The 20,686-nt window shown below is 32.8% G+C and overlaps 3 protein-coding genes across 3 annotated transcripts; 2 read left to right on the forward strand and 1 right to left on the reverse strand.

The window, feature by feature from the left end:
- Nucleotides 1-501: 501 nt before the first annotated feature.
- On the forward strand, nucleotides 502-2,849 carry LOC125066178 (transmembrane protein 50A). The gene is made up of 4 exons (XM_047674135.1): nucleotides 502-677; nucleotides 1,145-1,276; nucleotides 2,106-2,241; nucleotides 2,632-2,849. The coding sequence occupies exons 1-4, from the start codon at nucleotides 582-584 to the stop codon at nucleotides 2,739-2,741; spliced, it is 474 nt and encodes a 157-aa protein (XP_047530091.1). The 5' UTR covers nucleotides 502-581; the 3' UTR covers nucleotides 2,742-2,849.
- A 1,325-nt stretch (nucleotides 2,850-4,174) lies between these two features.
- Nucleotides 4,175-14,601, reverse strand: LOC125066177 (nidogen). The gene is made up of 7 exons (XM_047674134.1): nucleotides 14,395-14,601; nucleotides 8,503-8,993; nucleotides 6,466-8,141; nucleotides 5,412-6,392; nucleotides 5,152-5,326; nucleotides 4,645-4,929; nucleotides 4,175-4,510 (listed from the first exon to the last, which is right to left on the reverse strand). The coding sequence occupies exons 1-7, from the start codon at nucleotides 14,575-14,577 to the stop codon at nucleotides 4,288-4,290; spliced, it is 4,014 nt and encodes a 1,337-aa protein (XP_047530090.1). The 5' UTR covers nucleotides 14,578-14,601; the 3' UTR covers nucleotides 4,175-4,287.
- Nucleotides 14,602-19,936: 5,335 nt separating this feature from the next.
- On the forward strand, nucleotides 19,937-20,610 carry LOC125066489 (chorion class B protein M2410-like). Its single transcript, XM_047674576.1, has 2 exons — nucleotides 19,937-20,091; nucleotides 20,227-20,610. The coding sequence occupies exons 1-2, from the start codon at nucleotides 20,041-20,043 to the stop codon at nucleotides 20,551-20,553; spliced, it is 378 nt and encodes a 125-aa protein (XP_047530532.1). The 5' UTR covers nucleotides 19,937-20,040; the 3' UTR covers nucleotides 20,554-20,610.
- Nucleotides 20,611-20,686: the final 76 nt, after the last annotated feature.

The following is a 20,686-nucleotide window of genomic DNA, read 5'->3' on the forward strand; positions in this document are numbered from 1 at the left end:
AATTAATCTACTCGTCATATCCGCCTGTAAAAGCCCGCCAGAAATATTTACCATTTTTCCACAAATTAGAAAATAGTAATTTTGGTCATTATATTTTGTCTATTAAGAAAATGAACACACTATTCCAATAGAAATATTTCGAAATACCTACTACGGTTGTCATAAATTGTACATCAATATTTTAATAATGCAGTATGTATCATAAAATATAATTTGGAATAATATAATTTAAAAAAATATATATTTTATAAGCAAATAGGTTCAGGAAAAGTGAATGAAGCTCTTTTTAAAAAAAGTATCCCACTTTTTTTAAAATTTTTCACACTCGCTGAATGATAAAAATAAAGCATAAATATCAAAACGACCTAAAAAGCATTTTGCAAAGAAAAGTAAATTGGGCAGATTATATTGCGCACAGATTATTTTGCCCATGTCACACTGAAAGCGAGGTAATTTTATTATTTTTCTATGCTCAATTAATAAATTTGACATTGACGTTTGATAAAATATTCGATTGTCAAATTTATTTACAATCATTCTAAAAGTAATTAAAAGTATTTTTTAAAAAACAAATACTCAAGATGAGCTGCTTCGACAACTTATCTATGCCGAGCTGTATTTGGTTCGAAAGTGGAGAAAAACGGAACATCCTAGCCTCTATCTTCGCAGGTTTACTGGTTCGTAAGATGATGATTCACTACGTACCTTCTCTTTCAAGTTATAACAACACAAAAGCAAATTTGTTTTCTGGAAATTTACTTCTAAAAAGTGCATTTATATTTCCCACCAACTATTATATTTAGTACTAACGAATAGAACATTCTGTAAATATTACGTGTGGTCTAGAAAGCGAAGAGCTATTTTGCACTAATACGTGTTTCATTATTGTCTGTAAGAATACCCTTTCTATTATAAAAATAAAAAAGCAACACTTCATCCATTATATGAAATGTTATGCATGCAAATTGTTTTAAAATTCAAAGGGGATCAATTTAATACACTAATTCAATTACTCAATCTAATAAATAATATAAGTATAAGATTTCAAAATGCTATTGAAATATAAATTGTATATACTTAACCAACTTAACATATAACTTTCTAAATATGTTTACTACATAAATAAAACAATGTTTTTTTCCAGTTTTTCACTGGCTGGTGGTTCATTATTGATGCAGCATCAGTGTATCCAGGAGAGTTGCCAAATGCAGCTCATGTGTGCGGTGTGATGGCCACACTTTCTCTACTCATGGTCAACTCGGTGTCTAATGCTCAGGTTATTATATTATGAATATTAACTTGTAGAGCATGAGATTCTCTAGTGGATACATGCTTAATATATATTAGGTAAGTATACTAAGGAAAAATCTACCATATGTGTATCCTCTAAAATGTAAGTACAAGACCAAAGGATATATATGAAAGATAATGAAAGATAATATCTCAGTTCCCCAGCTTTTAGGTCTTACTACAACAATGTTTACTGATGACGATGATCATATATCATCATCAGATGACCCATTTACCTGACCGTGCACCTATACTATTCATAAAATGTGACTTAGCCTTAAAAAAATGGTTCAGTGGTTCGTATATTTTTTAAATAATAAGTTCACAGTCAGCCTGTTTTAGATATTTAAGTGTTAATTTAGTACCTGGATATAAAAATAAAATATAACACAAAAATATAGCACATTCGTCCACTATTGTAATTATTGTAATATGAAATAATGACTAATAGAATTGGCATTCAAAAGAAATGTACACACACATATGGTCTGTCCATTTTAGTACTTACTTTCTTGCTGGAGGAAGGAAGAGTATTAACTGTGCCAACTGACAGTAAGTGGTCAATACTGCCCAAAGACATTAACGCTATAAGAAATTGTAACCATCACTTACATAGCCATTGCACCACCAACCTTGGAAACAAAAATGTTGTCCCTTGTATAATAACACTGGCTAAACTACCCTTCAAACCAGAAGAATAATAAGTATTACTGTAAGGCCATAGAATATCTGATGAGTCGTCAAAGTGCTACCACCAAAATCATATCATATCATTAGATCGGAAATAAATAAAATGTGTGTCATTTCAATTGCAGGTCCGAGGAGAAACCTACACAGGTGGTTGTATGGGCCCACGCGGGGCTCGGCTCTGGCTGTTCCTCGGTTTCGTGGTGGGCTTTGCGTCACTCATCGCCGCCTGCTGGATACTGTTTGCAAACTACGTTAATGCAGGTATTGCTTAAAAATATTCATAATAACCTAAACAAAGCATGATATATTTTTTTCTACTAGTGAGAAAAAGAAAATACTTTTGCATTTTTAAATATAATGAACTGTATGAAAAAAAAAACATTTAATTTACAGCAAAATGTGTACTTTCTATATTTTTTTAAATAATTCATTAATTAAATAACTGCATTCTACAGTAATTATTTAAATAAAGGAGTGAAAAAGGCCAACCCAAGGCCTTGAACCTAATATCTACTAGTAGACCATTGTAACAGCATCTAAAAGGGGGTTAACACCTCCTTTTGGGACATATTCAAGATATTAATATCATATTCAAGAGACCTAAAGTCATATTTCAAATCAGCTATGCTAAATAATAAAATTTGTCAACAGGTAGCAGCAAACACACGTGGCCAGGTGTGAGCCTATTCATGCAAAATGCTTTTATTTTCGCTGGATCATTAGTGTTTAAATTTGGTCGCACTGAGGATGTTTGGGGTTAGATGGAGTCTCAAAATGCAAAACTATGTTCTTTAATTAATTTGCATAAAATAATCTCGTTTATATCTTAAGATTTGCAAACAATAAACAATAAAACTTCACAGAATGAATTTAGTAACTAATTTTGACACATCTCTATTTCTGATCGAAGGGATATAGCAAGTACACTGCTGTAGCTACAGTACTTAATTGTTCCTTAGTTGTTCATGTGAATTTTACATTTATTTAATCAAAATATACTTTATTCAAGTAGACTTTTACAAGCACTTTTGAATCGTCATTTAACAAACTATTTAATGTAAAGCTATCACCGGTTCGGAATGTAGATTCTACCGAGATGAACCGGTGTTGCTTTTTTGTATTTCGGTAACGATGATAAAACTGTTTTGATAATTCGAACCCATCACACAACAGCCGCTAATGAAGCGCTTGCTATATCGTTCCTATCCATAATAGCAGCTACATAATATATAATTTTAGCTTATTTGAGTTTGAAACATATAGAACAAATCTTAGATTAAAATTGAAATGTCGAGTCTACCTTCTCTGAGTCATATGAGACTATCTGCTATAGTTTTATTAAAAAAGAAACGATTCTGAAATCAATTAAAAAAAAAACTAAAGACGTTTAAGTAACTTTTCTTAATTGTGTATTATGCGTATGTATTTAGAAGTATTTCTTAAAGTTATAGACTGTATAATCATCATACGGTACCATTATCGGATTTATTTTAATACTGTAATAAAAATAAAAAAAACCATGATAAGAATTTATATAAAAAAAAAATTGTCTTGCGTGTAACTTATTCAGTTCAAAATAATCGTATGGAAATATTTTATTTAGAAATAATACAAATTAAACTGTTAATTAGGCAATATATTTACATTTTTAAAATACATTGTTTTGTAATTGAAACAATTCAATTGAATATTTATATTGTAATGTTAAAAGTTCAAAGTGCATTCACCCATGTGTATTTCGTTTGTTTTAGAATATAATTTTAATTAAATATATTTTTCTACAAATGCAATATTTATTACACTTGCAACACCGAAGACTTAAGGCTTTCGGTACACATGTGTCAATGCTGTCTTTGTGTATATTAACAAAATAAATAATAAAATTACATTACTATTGCTTTGGTAATCCTTTATTTTAATTAAATATAAATAAAACCTTATTGATTTAAAGTTGAGTATTTGTTTTATTGATTTTTAATTTATGGCACTTTTTTATTATTATTTTTAAGTACTTTTGCTTTTTATTTGTTCGATGAAAACAAGGTTATTGGTTGAAATGATCAGTAAAAACATATATGATATATTTCACTAACAAAATGTTAATTTGAAGAATGTATAAATATTACTTCTATTAAGAAAAATAGAGTTACGTTTTAAGATACGTCTTATAACGTCAATAAAATACCAAGCGATACAAAATGTATAAACGCTATTGCAATTTTAATTAATTCACAAGCCATATGTATCTTCAATGGAAACTTAAGATATAATTATAAACTTTACCTTTTATAAGAATTAGTTCAAAAATCAATAAGAATAATTGTCTCCAGCCGCACACGTTCTGCCGCCCTTACCATCTGGCAAGCATATTTGATTCGGATCACATTGCCCGTTTCTGTATTGACAGATGTTACTTTGATTTGGACATTGCTCTGGCGCAACGGTTACTCCATACAGCCTTCTTGACGCAGTGGCAATAGGAACTTGTCCTCTTTGCAGGGTTAAATTATTGATGTACTCAATTTTTAATCTGTAATAATATGCTCTTATTAAATACACGACTATAGTGATCTTTCTCGTCATATGAAACTAGAAAAGATGTATTTAATGATTTTACTTATGCAGTATATCTGTTTATATAAGATTATTATTAAATATATTTACGTTTTCCAGTCTGTCCAATAGTAGCTGTCTCCGCTGATCGCTAGACCAAATGGATATGAGCAGTTTGCTACAATTGTTTCACTTTCCAAAGTATCAATGCTAACGCATTTAATAGTGTAGAGGCCGGCATCAGTGAAGCAAAGACGATCTCTCGACCAATCTATAGCTAAAGAGTTTGGTAGCTTCACTTCCGATTTATCTAAAAAGACGCCTCTTTGTGAGCCGTCCATGTTAGCCCATTCGATTTTAGGTCCATTGCGATTCCAGTCAGTCCAGAAAATTTTACTAAAAAAAAATTATGTTACTCTCGTTATCAAATTTAATTTTGCTTCACTCTTTTAATATATCGTTCAAACCGATTAAACTGAAATATTGATACCATTTTAGGGTGACACAACATTAAGTGTCATCTAGCAGATTAAATGCCATAATTTTTTTAAAAGGCCATTTTTTATATTATATTTATAACAAACTATATAAACATTTGACATGCGTATTTATACATACCCTTTTCCAGGATGAACCGCAATGCCACGAGGGTTAAATATCCCATCCCTTTTGAATAAAACTTTTTTTACTTTCGTGTCCAAATTTGCTACTTCAATTGTAAGTTTCTTTGAATCAGTCCAGAATATATTTCTTGACGTCCAATCTACAGACATTCCTTCAGGTGATTGAATATCTATAAAAGAAAAATGTACTCTTACAATTTTATTATTATATGTTGTCGTTAACATTTTAGTAAATAAGATAATAAATTTACCTACCGTATGACAAAAATTGTTCAAAATTTGATCCGTCGTAAGAGGTTCTCTTTATAGCGCTGGCACCAACGTCGCCCCAATAAATTCTTCCAGTAAGGCAGTCGACATCGATACCAACTGCTATCTGGTATATAGCACTATTAAGTGGAGTAGCGAATTCTCGTGGAGTCACTTTAAAAGGTACGCGGTAGACTGATGCCCCATCACTGGCGACTAAGAAATTTCCTGATTGTCTCGGATTTATCTCGCAGTAAGTTCCATTGCCATTATAACCTGTATTACATTCACATTCGTATCCTTCACTAGTCTTCAAGCAGGAAGCGTGACTATCGCAAAGATAAATGTTCGTTCTGCAATTCATTTCAGCATTGCAAGTGTAACCATCACCGAAATATCCCTCACGACATATACATTGATACGATGCTTCTGTTGTCGTACAGATCGCATTTGGACTACAGTCGTTCGCTACGTCACACGTCTTGCCTAAAGGAACACATTTCGAAATGCCTTCACCTTCGAATCCTTCATCACAACTACAATAATTAACCTCTAGTGTTTCATCATAGAGGCAAGAAGCATGTTCTGCGCATACTGCTCCATTACATAGCTGCCCATCAGGTATACAAGCATCGTTTTGGTCTTTAATATAACCTTCTATACATTGGCAAACAAATTCATCAGTGTTCGGATCTGGTCGACATTCTGCATTATATTCACAGTCAGAGTTGTTCGTACAACTAAAATTGGGTCTACACACATATCCATCGCCATGATAACCAAGATCACAGACACACATCATTTCACCGGTGGCTGTGTCAATGCAGTGAGCACTGGGGCCGCATGAACAACTCGAACCAGTTCGTTCGATGCACTCATAAGCATCTCCTTCGTATCCTTCAGGACACACACAATGTCCCTGTGATTGCTGCCCTGAGAATGAACAAATCGCATTTGGCGGACACTCCGAGTCTATGCTGCAAGTAACTGCAACAAAAAAAACATTTCATTATTATCTATCGATAAGCATAACAAGTAAAACGACTTATGAAATACCTACTTGAAGTGTCATTATTCTCCTCAACGATACTTGTATTCTTTGGTTCTTTATAAGTATCTATACGGCACAAATCATTATTTCGTTCATCTTTATATCTTGAATATCCAGGAGGACAGAAACACTCATAATCGTCGTTAATAATTTCACAATTCGGAAGCACATACGTTTCATTGTATTCAACTTCAGATATCACTGCAGTCGTTGACTGTAGAGGAGCAACAGATATTTCGGTGGTCTCTGTTACATCTGGTATTGAAGTGGTATCTTCAACACAATATTCACCATCACCACTAAAACCAGGATTGCACTGACATTGGTAACTGTTTATTTGATCTGAATAGCTACAGTACGCATACGGTGAACATCTGCTGCATATGTTATTAAGTGTTTGCCAACATCTCTGCCCGTCTCCAGTAAATCCTGGCTTACATGAACAAATTGGCTCTTCCCCAGGGTTATCTATACATTGTGCATGAGGATCACATACCTTGTCTCTACAACGTGACACTATATTGCAACTAATACCATTCCCTTCATAACCGTCCCGACATCTACATTGAAAACCGCCATCGTGATTGTAACAATCAGCATTGCTATCACAATTGTGAGTGGAAGCCGCACATTCATCTATATCTACACAAATATGAGAATCCTCATAGTAAATACTAGTGAAACCTGATTGACATACACATGTAAATGAGTCCCCTTGTACAACGCATGTGCTATGAGTACCACAGGAATTTCGCCCCTCTATACAAGGATCTTCTTGACCCCTCGGTTGAATTTTGTTACTAGTACTATATCTAACAATATTTTCCCTCGTTTCATAGCCTAAGTAATTCTTAATAACTTTCAAAGTTGAAATTTCATTTTCTTCAGTTGGTGGTGCATATCTACATGGGTTGTATGAAAACGTTTGAGATACTCTCTGTTCGTACTTTTGTCCGGTAATTTTATTGGTAAACGTTCTTGATGAAACACTATGTATTAGACCAGCTTCCACAACGGTGTACTCTTCGTTATATTCAGAAATTTCCAATCTTGATCCCGACGATACAATCGGAATCGTACCACGAATATCAGCATCTAGGGTTATCTGATCGAATACATCATGCCCAATGTATTCCTGATTAATTGTGACCCTGTCCTTGGAGTCTGGGAAATATATATCCGCTGTGTGATTAAAAAGTCCACCGGTTAATTGATATCCGTTTTTCGCCGTTCCCGAAGGCTTGGCGAAAAGCCATCCTAATACGCCACCAAGTACAGTTAAAAGTTGTAAACTGCTTCCTAACAGTGGTGGTGCTTGGGAAAGAGCTGTATAAGTTCTTCCATCGGCAACTACTACGTATGCTTGGATATCTACATCGTTAAGATTAACGTCGTTGATGATACCATTTAACTTTCCGTGAACTCTTAATGGAACATCGTCTTTAATGCAAGATTTTCCGTTTCCGTAGAAGCCTTCACTACATTGGCAGCAAATACCGGTTTGATAATCGACACATCTTGCTTGTAAGTGACAGACGCTGGGCCCACTCTGAGCGCACGTTCTTGTCTCTTCCTCTACTTCTACTTCGTTCTGATCGTATTGGTCGGGGACGGCTACGGTACCATCTATTGTTATGTTTCCTACGCGGAATACGTATTTTCCGGGTTCACGAGTGTTAGACCATCTGAAATTACAAAATAACATTCAAATAGAACTTAGTCCCGTTTTGATAAATTTTAATAATTTCCTCCATTATCACCCTGAGTATCTAATCGATTTTTTAAATAAATTATATAATTAAATTGATGCCTTTCCGAAAAATCAACCAAAATGTTAATTAAAAAAATACCTGTCATAGCATTTTCTTACATAAAAAATATCAAATGTAAAACACCGGTGCAAATATTTCTATATAGGCAATTCCCTTTGTATGTATAACATTTTTGGATAGATAAAAATACAAGTTTAAATTTTGTACTTTTTAACATAAAACATCATTTATCAATTTAATTTACAATACTGTTTCTCCATGCTCAAATACTTACGAAACGACATTCCTAATCTGATGACTACCAGAACCTCTAAGTGTGAAGAGACGGCCGTCTTCCGCAATGAATCCAGCCTGGGCCTTCGCATCAGGCATACTGCCTGGCTGCGTCTCCTTTTGTATCCATTGTATTTCCCTTTCAGGATACAACATCTCCACAAAACTCTCTGTGCCGTTACTAATAATAGCAATCTGGAAGCTATTCTTACGATCTTGCCATTGTTTGCTTGCATAAGTAACGTCTATCCAGCTGGCAATAAACACGCTCGTAGGTCTAAAATCGTAGTAATCGTGGAAGTTATTTTGCACGCTCTCTTCCGCCTTGACCAGCACATGGGATTCATTGGTTTCCCTATAGTAAACCTCGCCCGATTGTGTAGTGTCAATGTTCGCGTAAAACGCGGCTATAGATGGATACGGTAGGGGAAACTCAGCGTTAAGAAAGGTTGGAATATCTGCTCTGAACGACAACACGCCATAATTGTTTACCTGCAATAAATGAATATTATTATTTTTCGTATGGAAATATAGACGTGACAAACAAATGTTAATTTTGTTTTCATATCATAAATAGGGCTGGCAAATAGGCATCTGTTAGTACGGGGCTACCCCATAGATATTGATAATTTAAGAAATATTAATCACTCTTCATAACGTATGCGCCCCAATCTTAGAAACTAAGTTTTTATATGCCTTGTTCCTGTCGTTACACTGATTCACGGGAACTTAACAATACTAGATATTATGATAAACAGGTATCACATATATTACCGCCCAGAGGGGCTTGCACAAAGCCCGACAACCAAGTAAATAATAATAACATAATGATGAGAAGTTAAATTAAATACATCGTGTTCGGCGGTAAAGGAAATGAACGTGAGGAATCATACATTTATAAACAAAGTGGACGAAATGCAGCTGCCAATTTTCTTTTTAAATATTTTGATAATAGAATGGAGTTTATCTTTAGGTTTTCGTTTAGATTTAGGTATTTTCAAAAAATACGTTTTCGGTTATACACCTATTTAGATATAACGTTATTTTCTTTCGGAAACTGCCAAAGGTTTTTAATACGGGTTGCACTAATGGACGGAGTGATTCATGAGGAAAGTTTAGATGTAGAATTCATTGAGATTTTGAATAAATTAGCTAAAATACAATGATAACTAATTGTTGAAGTTGTCGGAAAAAATATTATACCAATAGACCAATAGAGATGTATATTATGATATAATTGTTCATATAGACCATTATTCTACCTGTGTGAAGCAGGCAGTGATAGCGAATTTTAAATGTATTGTATTTTTTATGTCAAAGTAGAAATAAGTAGTGTGCTGACGCTTACAAAAGCTGACGAGCCGCGACATCCGTGCGACCGAAACTCGTACAGGTTCATTTCGTAATAATTATACCTACATAACAATTTATCTTTTACGATTAGGTAGTACAGTACACAAGCGTTGTTTGTTAGTCGCATAGTGATAACAATATCACACGCTTAGGCTACCGTTGAGGTCTTGACACTTGCTTAACTCCCGATAACATTACACTGTTACAAAAATTTCTAACTCATTACATGCTACGTTTTAAATTACATAATTAAGATTTGAAATATTCAATATTATTTTGCTTGCATTTATAACATTTAGATTTCATTATTGATTTTTGGTGTAATATCAATTACAAATTCACTTTCTATCGGGCAATCTTTGTATATTTTGTAAGTAAGCAAAAATAAATCATGGCGACATTCTTTATATAAACATATTGCGTATAATTTTTATTTTTATTTTCGCCAATGAATATATTTAGAATAAATTTTTATGAATACTACTTATTTATTCTTATCTTCATAGATATCGAAATACCACTAACTTATCATGAGATATCTATCTAGAAACTAAAGGTCCGATTACCTAAAATTTTGCAGGGTTAGTTCTTCACGGCGTAGACGATCTCTAATAAATGTTCCAGAATTTCTTCCGACACAATCAAGAGTCGGGTTCTAATCACTCAGCTTTTTGCTGGCTGCACTATATATTTATACGATAAATAAAAATGTTTATTTTCAGAACATACATAAAATATCTCGATATTAGAAATATGTAATATCAAATTGTGTCAACATTTATTTGTAACCATTAGTAATATACCAACACAAAAGTACTTACTAAGATTATATCGGATTGCAAACGTGTTACCCTAAAGTTATTACAAAAAATGCAAATTGAAGTAAAATAAATTATATAACTTTGCGTTGTGTAACAAAAAAAATTAGCAATCAACACATAATTTATTACGTGACCATTTATTATTATAAAACTAAATAATTTGTATGATTCATATTTATTTTATGCTATAGGTGACACACGAGCAGGAGGCTCACCTGAGGGACATCGGCAACACCAATATCGCGCAAATATTATTAAGTATAAGTTTTTGAGGTAGATGTCCCAGTCATTGATGATTACAGTACGAATCTAAGGACCGGAGTAACAATCACATGTCAATCAATCTGGATGACATAAACCATATACAATCCTTATTTGCAGCGAGCTACAGCTACCAATTTACCAAATAATAATGACAAGTGAATGATAGCTACTTAATAATAACTTATCCACTTTTATAATGAAATTTAAAGATTAACAACTTTCCAAGTCGGTAGGTAGTTGTTTCAAATTTATCTCATTAAAATATCGATTTAAGAGTTTTTTTAGAGTCTATTTAAAAATAGTATCTTTTATATTATGTACTTTATAATAACAAAATATATTATAATATTTAAAAGTGGTGGTAAGGGCGGTGGTAGTGTTTAATTTGACCATCAATATGAAAGTGTAATGCTTCTATATTGAATAAATGAATTTGAGTTGAAAAAGAAAATTATATTGAACAATGTAAAATGTTTTGACCAAAATCAGAAATGCATTATATTCGCAACGCTGCACTGATAACGTTTTGTACAGCGACGGAAGTGCACGTGGGCGGAGGATACGTCGGTCAATGACTGCTACTTACCTATCCCTAAAACTAATATCTAATTCCTATATATTTCCACGCACTACTCTACCTAACAATCAGAGTAAACGGTGATTAAACGTAAAAAATGTGCTCTGAAGGAATATATTATGTTGAACATTATATGTTACATTACGAAATTAATAAATAATATTATAAGTATTTAAAGCGTATAAATCTCAATATAAAGATGTTATACAACCAAAAACTAAACATTAAGAGCATTCAATTTAAACGATGCAATTCTCGACCTTGAGCATTTCATTTCCACATTTTCAAATATATTTATAAAACGTTTGCGTGCGTGCGAGCGAGCGTGCGTGTGCGTGTGCATGTGTGTATATAAATATATACACAAACATACTATATTATATTTCTATTCTTCTGATCATTAAACGCATATTACAATCACTCACAAAAAAAAGTTAAAAAAAATGGTATTGCAAGTATGAACATATCTTAATCGAGTTTAATAAATAAGTGTAAAAATGTTCCTTTTTTATATATATTTAGTTTTTTGTATATGTAGCCTGTGGACCTCGGTTCAGGTGACCATGGTGCTGCCCTGCCCCGACCTATCCACTGATCTTAATTTATGATTGCGGATTCAAGCGCTACTGAAAATTTACGTGCTTAAAATTAATTCTTGTATTTATAATTAATCTCGAGCTCGGCGTCTTTCGTTAACAGACTCTTAATTTATTATAACTACTTATATAATTATCAATGAACAACGGAATTCAAAAGATTATTCTAGTAGTCTATAGTAGATAAGTCTATTTACAGACAATTCCGAGATTGGTCAGTCTCTAGAAGAAGATTATATAATTTCCAAAAATTTAAATCAATGAAATCTCAGATAAAGAAGCGAATACAAAATTAATTGCAGCACTATGATGTTTCGGACGCTCCATCTGCATTATACAATCAGAGAGGGAAATATTAAGTGTTGAATAAACAACTACTTAAACTAATAGCCAACAATTATGTATTACTTATTAAGAAACACTAATTACTAATAATAAACGTATTGTTTTATTAGAGTGGTCAACAACGTCTATTGTTTTAAATTTCGGTCATTGTTCTAGTTTAATGTATCAATCGTAATTAGTTAACACGTTGTATTTCATGTATTAAGTATTAAGCTTGTCTATCAATTGTAATATGAAAGTGCTTATTTGCATATTATGATATAATAAAAAATAAAAAATAAAAAATAATGGCTGTCATTATTAAAAGTTACTTTTTTAAGATCCGAGATGGCCTAGTGATTAGAACGCGTTCATCCTAATCGATCATTGGTTTTTCAAAGATAGTCAAAAGCCTCTAAATTCATAATTTAATTTCAATTAAATGGTGCCACCTGTGTATCCACCAACCCGCATCGGAGCGGCGTGGTGGTATTAGCGCAAAGTCTTCTCCTTAAAGGGAAAGGAGCCATGAGGCCAGCAGTTACTATACTTAGGTTTAAAAAGCAAAGTCAATTTTACTTTATCGATGTGTGCACCACGTGGAATTTCCGATATTTGAAATAAACTCGATATCGTCTATTTACACTTCGGTTTCACTTTTAATAGATTATTTTATCATTATCAACTTCCGAGATCAGAACCAAATGACCCAGTGGAAAGTACGCGCAGAATCGAAAGTATGGACAAATCATGAAACCAAGTTTATGTAATAAACTGGTACTAAATAGTGATGAAGACGTAAGGAAAACTGTAGCAACAAATTTCTGTGACATGCAACAGCGTACGTGTTAGCTACATAGATGTGGTGTTGGATGTACAGGACGGGTTCCTTAACTAGAGAAAAACGTTTATCGTCTATGAATTTACGGGCGACCAATTTTGTTAACTTATAATGTTATACGTTCCCGATTATATTCGTTCATCCCAATTCTTCCCGGTATAACTTCGCCAGAACCGCAACTCGAATGTTATGTTAGTAGATTAGAACAACGGCATAACAACTACGATATTTTTTCGATTGCATTATAGTGACAATTTATTAGTATATTTTGTCCCCAGTAGTTATTCAAATGTAAAGTGCACACGATGAAAGTGTGATAGTTTTTTTTAAGATTTGCAAATATGCAAATATGAATTTAGACTGCAATGTCACCACAATAATGGGAGTTGGCACGCAATGCGGGATAGTGAAAAATTGCATTAAACGCCTCCGTTCATTCGCTTTCTGACCGAAGAAAATATGTAGAAATTTATTTTCGAATCAATTTTCTTAAATCGCATCGACGAAAGCGCTTGAGTGTTTTTTTAACACATACATTATTTAAAACATATTATTATGAATAAAAATTTTCTTACACGGGCTTAATAAATAAAGTAATAAGGGCTTCAGAAGCCCTTATTTGCAAAGATACAATTTGTCATTAGAATTAAGCCTGTATATTCCTAGTTAGTATAACTATTAATGATTTTGACATTCACCAACTTTTTCTAAGCAGAATTATTTTTAATAATTTAGTATTTCTTTATTTAAAAAATACGTTGACTTAATAATACAATATTTAATTATACGTCCAATTCGAGTCACAATTTCGAATTCAGCAACTTCCAAAATTCCGTACCGACGCATAAAAAAGTTAGATGATCATTATTAATGACTATGTTTATATGTAGCAATAAATAATAATAATAAATATTCATGCGAATTATAAGTACATGCAACAATGTACAACGATTAAGATTTACATTTTGCCGTATCATTAAACTTTAGTTGAGTATTTATTAATTACTCTAATTGAATTAATAATAGGTATGATTATTGAGATACGCTTTATTTTAAAAACCGTGTATTAATAATAAGGTATCAACACAATTTGATATCCACAAAAGTAGGTACTTACGAAAATATTTTCATAAGTCTCGCCAAAGAAGACGATGGGTACGTTCAACGGTATTTCTGGGGAGGAGACCTCAGCACCCCGTGGTAATCGCTGGTCGAGCCCTTGTCCATGGGGGTAGAATTGGTCCCGCGTTATAGCGCACGCGCACCCAACGAGTAATAGCACCAGCCCGCCCGTCCACATCGCGATGTCACACCGAACTAGCGAGGATCGTACAAATATTTGACACGGGCTTCAAATAGTTTTTTTTTTTGGGAACGATAAAGCCGGAATTGTTTTCTCGTCATTACGTTTTATTGAAAACGTTTTTCCTTAATCGTAATTAGTTCCTTTATGTTTATTTTATTTTATTACGTTTTTACAATTATTGTTAGGGTAGGTACACTTTCAACAAAGTCAAGAATATGTAATATAAAAAAAAATTATACTTAATAATAATTATTTAAACAGATAATATTTTATCACACGAATGTTATGGAGAGTTGGGTTTTTTGATTTATCGTTTGCCGGATTCGTGCAAAAACTTGTTCGATTTTATGATACCGAAAGGCGAATATATATTTAAAGCAACAAAGTTAATTAATAATATATAGGCTAACGCCGCCGTTTCTGAAGTTTATTAAGACATATGTTAATATTTCATTGATTCAATACTTATAATTTAGTCAACTTCAGTGATGTTAATCCCTTAAAAGCACATTTTTAAGTAAAATTTTAAATATTTAAGATAAGCGTATAAAAATCCAAGTTGAAGTTAACGAACAAACTTTAATTAAACAATTAACAAACAGTATATATAATAAAATACATGTTTTTTAAATCTTATTATAGGTAGACTGTTCAACCATCCGAATGAAATGTATAGTTCAATTTATTCGAAAAATAAGTATTGGCCTCCACTCCTTTGAATTGGGGACAATGGATGGTCACCATCCCTTGCAGCTTTAATTTGATTTGTTTTACGTGCGTGTTAAATAATATATATATACTTGGTGGTAGGGCTATGTGCAAACACGGCTGGGTAGGTACCACCCACACGTCGAATAATTTTGCCACACGCCGCCAAACAGCAATACTTGGTATTGTTGAGTTCCGGTTTTGAAGAGTAAGTGAGTCAGTGTAACTATAGGCACAAGGGACATAACATCTTAGTTCCCAAGGTTGGTGCCACATTGGCAAAATAAGGAATGCTTAATATTTCTAACAGCGACAATGTCTGTGCACGGTTGTCACCACTTAACATCAGGTGGCCCATTTGCCAGTCTACAATCTATTACATAAAAAAGTGGTCCATACAATAACTATAAATGATATATTTAGCTACGGGCATTTCTCCCGGAAAGACTTTGTTGCTAAATTTGCCGCCAACAAGCTATAAAGTCTGAAATGAGCGTGAAAGTAAACAATATTAAAATCGTAGAACAAGGAACACTTCCAGTTACGAAATAAGTCAAATGTGATTTGGGTTAACGACTGGGTGAGGTTTTCAGTTTGTTAAGTGTTAGTTTGAATACACTGAAGACTTTTTTATGAACAGTTATAAAATCAAAATAATTCGGCACATGCTAGGTATATTTTGTCGAGTATATCAAGTAAATGGAGGTACTGTTACGCAATATATTTATAAGCATTATCAGTGCTGTGTACGGCGGAAGGTCACAGGGCGACACTTTCATTGTGGCGGCAAATTTCTTAAAAATAATTGTGGTAAACTGTTACTTACAACATGTAAAGTGAAAATTTCAAATAGGTAGTCTGGAGTTAGTATTCTTTGTATTTAGCAATGAAATAAGCCACGAACCCATTAATAAGACTGTGAGTGCATTCAAGCTTCTCTTAATCCAAGGTACGGGGTCAAGAAAGCCTGGACGCCACGCGATGGTGAAGTCTTGAACCATTGGTGAAGTGCACCAATAGGCGACCCTCATCAAGTTGTCTTAAGATTAAGAATTAGATAATTCTTTTTAGGGATTTTGTTTAGATAGAAAGGTCTTAAAAAATATTTTGGGTGCTTAAGAGACTATAGGATGAAACTGCAAAGGACTGAGCGACTTCATATTATTGCTATAAAATAAATATTTTTATCAAAATTTCCCAATCATCGCGTCGTTATTCTTGTAAAGATAGCTTCTAAGAAACGTTACTTTAGTCGTTGAATCGATGTTAAAATATGATTCTAAATATGACATCAAGAGTTAAATAGCTAGAAACAACTTTTATTATATAAACATATTGTTTAATGATTTACGCATTGTACGAAAATCTTATCGGCCGAACTTAAGATAAACGTCGTCGGAGTGGTCATTGCTCTAACTTTTGACCTGACACGTGATGAATGATTACATAGTGATATTTCGGTACTTTAAACTCTCTTTTATATTAATACTAGTTGTCAGCTGCGGCTTCGCCTGTTTGTGTTCCTGTTCCCATATACATGTATATCCCAAAATACTTTCAGATCATTTCAGCTTCTCAAGCACGATTGAGCAACAAACATCCATCCATGCGAACTTTCGCATTTCTTGCGATTTTTTTATAAACAAAACATATTTGAATACTCATACTGTTTATGTAAATCTGAAAAGCTAGGATTATCCATGTTATATAAATAAATGTGAGTTAAATATTAATAAATACAGGAAAACCACAAATAAAAGCGTATTGAATAACATTACTTACGAGAATTAAACACACGACGTGTTACTTAATTCATAAAAATACATTTATCATCAATAAACATTTGTGACGTCATACATTTGTAAGTAGGTAAGTTATGTTAGACTGTAGCTGTCTGTCCATTGAAGATATGCAAGAAAATATAGAAGTGGGAAGGATCTACGTAGAGCAGCGTTGCGGACTGTGTTTTTCGATTGAACCGAAGCGGAGCTCGACTCGGCCGAGAACTCCAGAAGTGTCATAGAATCAAAGCGACCAGCGTTGGGCTTTGAGTTGCGTTAAATATGAAAAAAGATGCACATGCTGAGCACCCTGTTTTAATGTTGCGCTTCAACGCTCCACGTTTAATATGTATGATTTTTTAAATGCTCCGAACTTTTCTCCGCACCAGTGGACAAGCAGTCTAAGATCGTATGGTTCTCTAAAAACTTGATCTGGGCTACAAGTACTTGCTTTAAAAAAAACGATTTATAATAGGTTTACTAACTTGTGAATATTTTTAGACAAATATTACTAGGTGGTAGGGCTTTGTGCAAGCCCGATAAATAGCGTTACTTAGTATTTTTTATATTCTGGTTTGAAATAATTAAAAATATTTTTTGGACTACCAATGTCTACTAGCAGTCAGCATCAGTTGACCCATTTGCCAGTCCGATTACTGACATGAATAAACCGATCATTCGAAACAAAATGGTTGTTTAATCATTGATCCAAAGTTGATACTGACCATAGGAAGACACGATGTGAAAAACGTAATACTGAACACCAATGCTGGAGATGAACCTCCAACCTCCGTATATCATTTTTAATGATAAAAATACATACACTCGGTATGTATTTTGAATACTTAAATTTCAGTTGCATAATAATATCACTGCACAGTATCTCAATAGTTGAATAACGATAATTGTATTTAATGCGTAAACATTGTAAATATAGACTGAAATATTGAATAACAAATGCGTTCAATTATTTTCCCTTGACTTTATTAACTGAGCCTCCAACAAAATAGGAGTGAAGTAATAAGTATTTGTATTTCGAATAGAGTAATATCTTCTCTATTTGTTGTAAGTCCGTTAACCTCGCTGATTTAAAGTGCAAAAATATCTTCACAAACTCATTGAAATCTTAGGTCACCAACCCCATGCTAGAATGCAAGCGACCGACCACGCGGCCCTGGCATCTTGCCCTTTTGATAAATCTTTTAATTCAAGATGATTTTTTGATTATTTATAAAATGAAATTAACGTATATTTTTAATACTGTCACAATATCCTAAAAATTTTGCAACTTTTTTGTTATAAAAACACAAACTCAGACGACTACGAGAGCTAACTTATGGCAAATGGTCGCCTTATAAAAATTGACACTGACAATAAACATTCCTTGAACCGCTAATACAGGAAACAAGATATTAAATAAATTGTGCCTCTAATTATACTAGTTCACTCACCCTTTAAGCGAGAATACAACAATAAGAAAGTATTAGGTAGGTACTATTTGAAAGTAGAATAAATTATATCGGAAAAGAGTAACTGCTGAGTTTTTATCGGTTTTCCTCGGTAGAATATACTTTCCGAACCGGTGCGTGCACCACGCACTTTACGTTTATTTCAACACTATAATATGATTCAAAACTGCTTTTATGAACTTATTTGAATATTTATATATTTAATATTTTTATTTGATTTAAATGTGTTGAACAAATCATACCAGCGTCAATCAAGAGAAATGCCACTGAATAAACCATTGCTTACTATAAATTATTATGTATATATAAGTTAAAAACAATAAAAAATAACTAATATGAATTTGATATATCCACACACAATTTCTTAAGTATTAATTAGATTAAAATGTTAAGATTTAAACAAAACGTTGTTACTAAAATGTTTTAATTATTTTAATAGGTGATTGTTTCTTCATTTTATAAATATCTTAATCTTGTATTGTTTACAATTTTCGGTCAATGTTCCAGTTTATTTATTTGCAAAGTCTTTGATATTTGCAAGTGGATGTTTTTGCGAATTAACTGGTACATCAATTTTGGAGTAAATGTTAAAATGGTGACGATTGACATTATGTATAATATATTTAGAGATAACTTTATCCACACAACTAACGAGAACAAATAAAAAAAAACAAAAGCGCGCGAAACTGAATTAAACCGCCATTATTTTTGCTTTTTGGACGCGGACAGTAAGGTCGATATTGGCGCGACTTTTAATTGGTAAAATTGTTACTTGTGTTTTATTTGATTTTGTAAATTTTTATCAACTAACTAAGTAGTTTACTCTAATATGTATGATTTGGTGATTTATTTATATCAAAATAAATTTGAAGATAGAACTATTTTTCGTTTTAAATTGTTTTTTAATCTATTAGACTTCTGTACGCTAAATATATAATACTTATAGCACACGGGAAAACTTACCTTTCCAAAAATAACATATAGTACAACACGATGCCAATGTATAAATAATACGATACAAAAACTTAAGTTTTGTTAGGTACACGATAACTAAAAAAACAACAGAGTCATCACGTGCGTAGCAAGCCATTATGGAAGAAATCTCAGTCTGACAGAAAACCAAAACAACAAAAACTGCCGTGCGTTGTAATGATGTTCTCCTTTCTTAATAATTTCTAAATCAATTTTAACTCTAATTGCAACGTAATAATATAATGCAAGTTCATTGATATTAATAATAATTATATCATATTTTAATAAAATTTCATAATTAACAGTTAGCATTCTTATCGGAAATTTAGCAACGACGACATTGCTATAACAATAAAGTAACAATATAGTAAGTAATACTAGTTTTGTAATGACGATAATATGATGTAAGTATCAATATATTAATTAGTGCAGTGATAAATTTAATTCAATATAAATAGGACAGTAGGTTAGTGTAGGCCATCAAAACTTAATAACGTTCAATAACAAGACGCACACAAACAAAAGATATGGCGACTAAGACTATTCTTATTCTCTGCTTCCAAATTTTATTCTTAGAGGTATATATTATTTTTACTTAAATTTTAATAAACCACCGGAGTTAATTTTTATTGCCGGATTTAATTTCGTACGGAACTTTTTACGTTTTGAATTTTTATATATGTATGTTACTATATGATTTTTATATATTTCAGAGTATATTCGCTCAATGTATTGGCACTCCCGCTTGCATACCAGAAGCTTATGGCCTAGCGGGCCCCGGCATACCGGGCCCTTTCACCAGTCAGCTGACGATGCACATACCGGCACTACCAGCACCGGCCTTCTCGATCGTAGCTGATGACTTAATTGTGGACGGTATTGTGTCTGTTGCTGGGTCTCTGCCGTTCCTCGGCACGGTGACCTTAGGAGGCTCCGTTCCAGCGGTAGGCGAAGGATCAGTTCTGTATAACTGCGGTAACGGCGAGGTCGGCATGGTGAGAGAAACGCCAGCAGGTCGTGTACCAATCGGTGTATATTAAAATGTTGTTAAGTATTTAATCATTAAGGACTCGTTAAATAAATGTTTAATTTTTAAATTCACTTTTTTATTTTTTTAATTGTAATTTATTAAATGTTTTCGAAGAATTGGTATAAAACTTCAGGATACAGAAA

This window comes from Vanessa atalanta, chromosome 9, assembly GCF_905147765.1.
Source record: "Vanessa atalanta chromosome 9, ilVanAtal1.2, whole genome shotgun sequence".
NCBI lineage: Eukaryota > Metazoa > Arthropoda > Insecta > Lepidoptera > Nymphalidae > Vanessa > Vanessa atalanta.

Coding starts and splice junctions, on each gene's coding strand:
- LOC125066178 (XM_047674135.1), top strand. CDS start 582: ATGAGCTGCTTCGACAACTTATCTATGCCGAGCTGTATTTGGTTCGAA. Junction 678..1,144: donor CTATCTTCGCAGGTTTACTG/GTTCGTAAGATG, acceptor GTTTTTTTCCAG/TTTTTCACTGGCTGGTGGTT. Junction 1,277..2,105: donor ACTCGGTGTCTAATGCTCAG/GTTATTATATTA, acceptor TTTCAATTGCAG/GTCCGAGGAGAAACCTACAC.
- LOC125066177 (XM_047674134.1), bottom strand. CDS start 14,577: ATGTGGACGGGCGGGCTGGTGCTATTACTCGTTGGGTGCGCGTGCGCT. Junction 6,393..6,465: donor GGAGAATAATGACACTTCAA/GTAGGTATTTCA, acceptor TTTTTGTTGCAG/TTACTTGCAGCATAGACTCG. Junction 4,930..5,151: donor GCGGTTCATCCTGGAAAAGG/GTATGTATAAAT, acceptor ATTTTTTTTTAG/TAAAATTTTCTGGACTGACT.
- LOC125066489 (XM_047674576.1), top strand. CDS start 20,041: ATGGCGACTAAGACTATTCTTATTCTCTGCTTCCAAATTTTATTCTTA. Junction 20,092..20,226: donor TCCAAATTTTATTCTTAGAG/GTATATATTATT, acceptor TATATATTTCAG/AGTATATTCGCTCAATGTAT.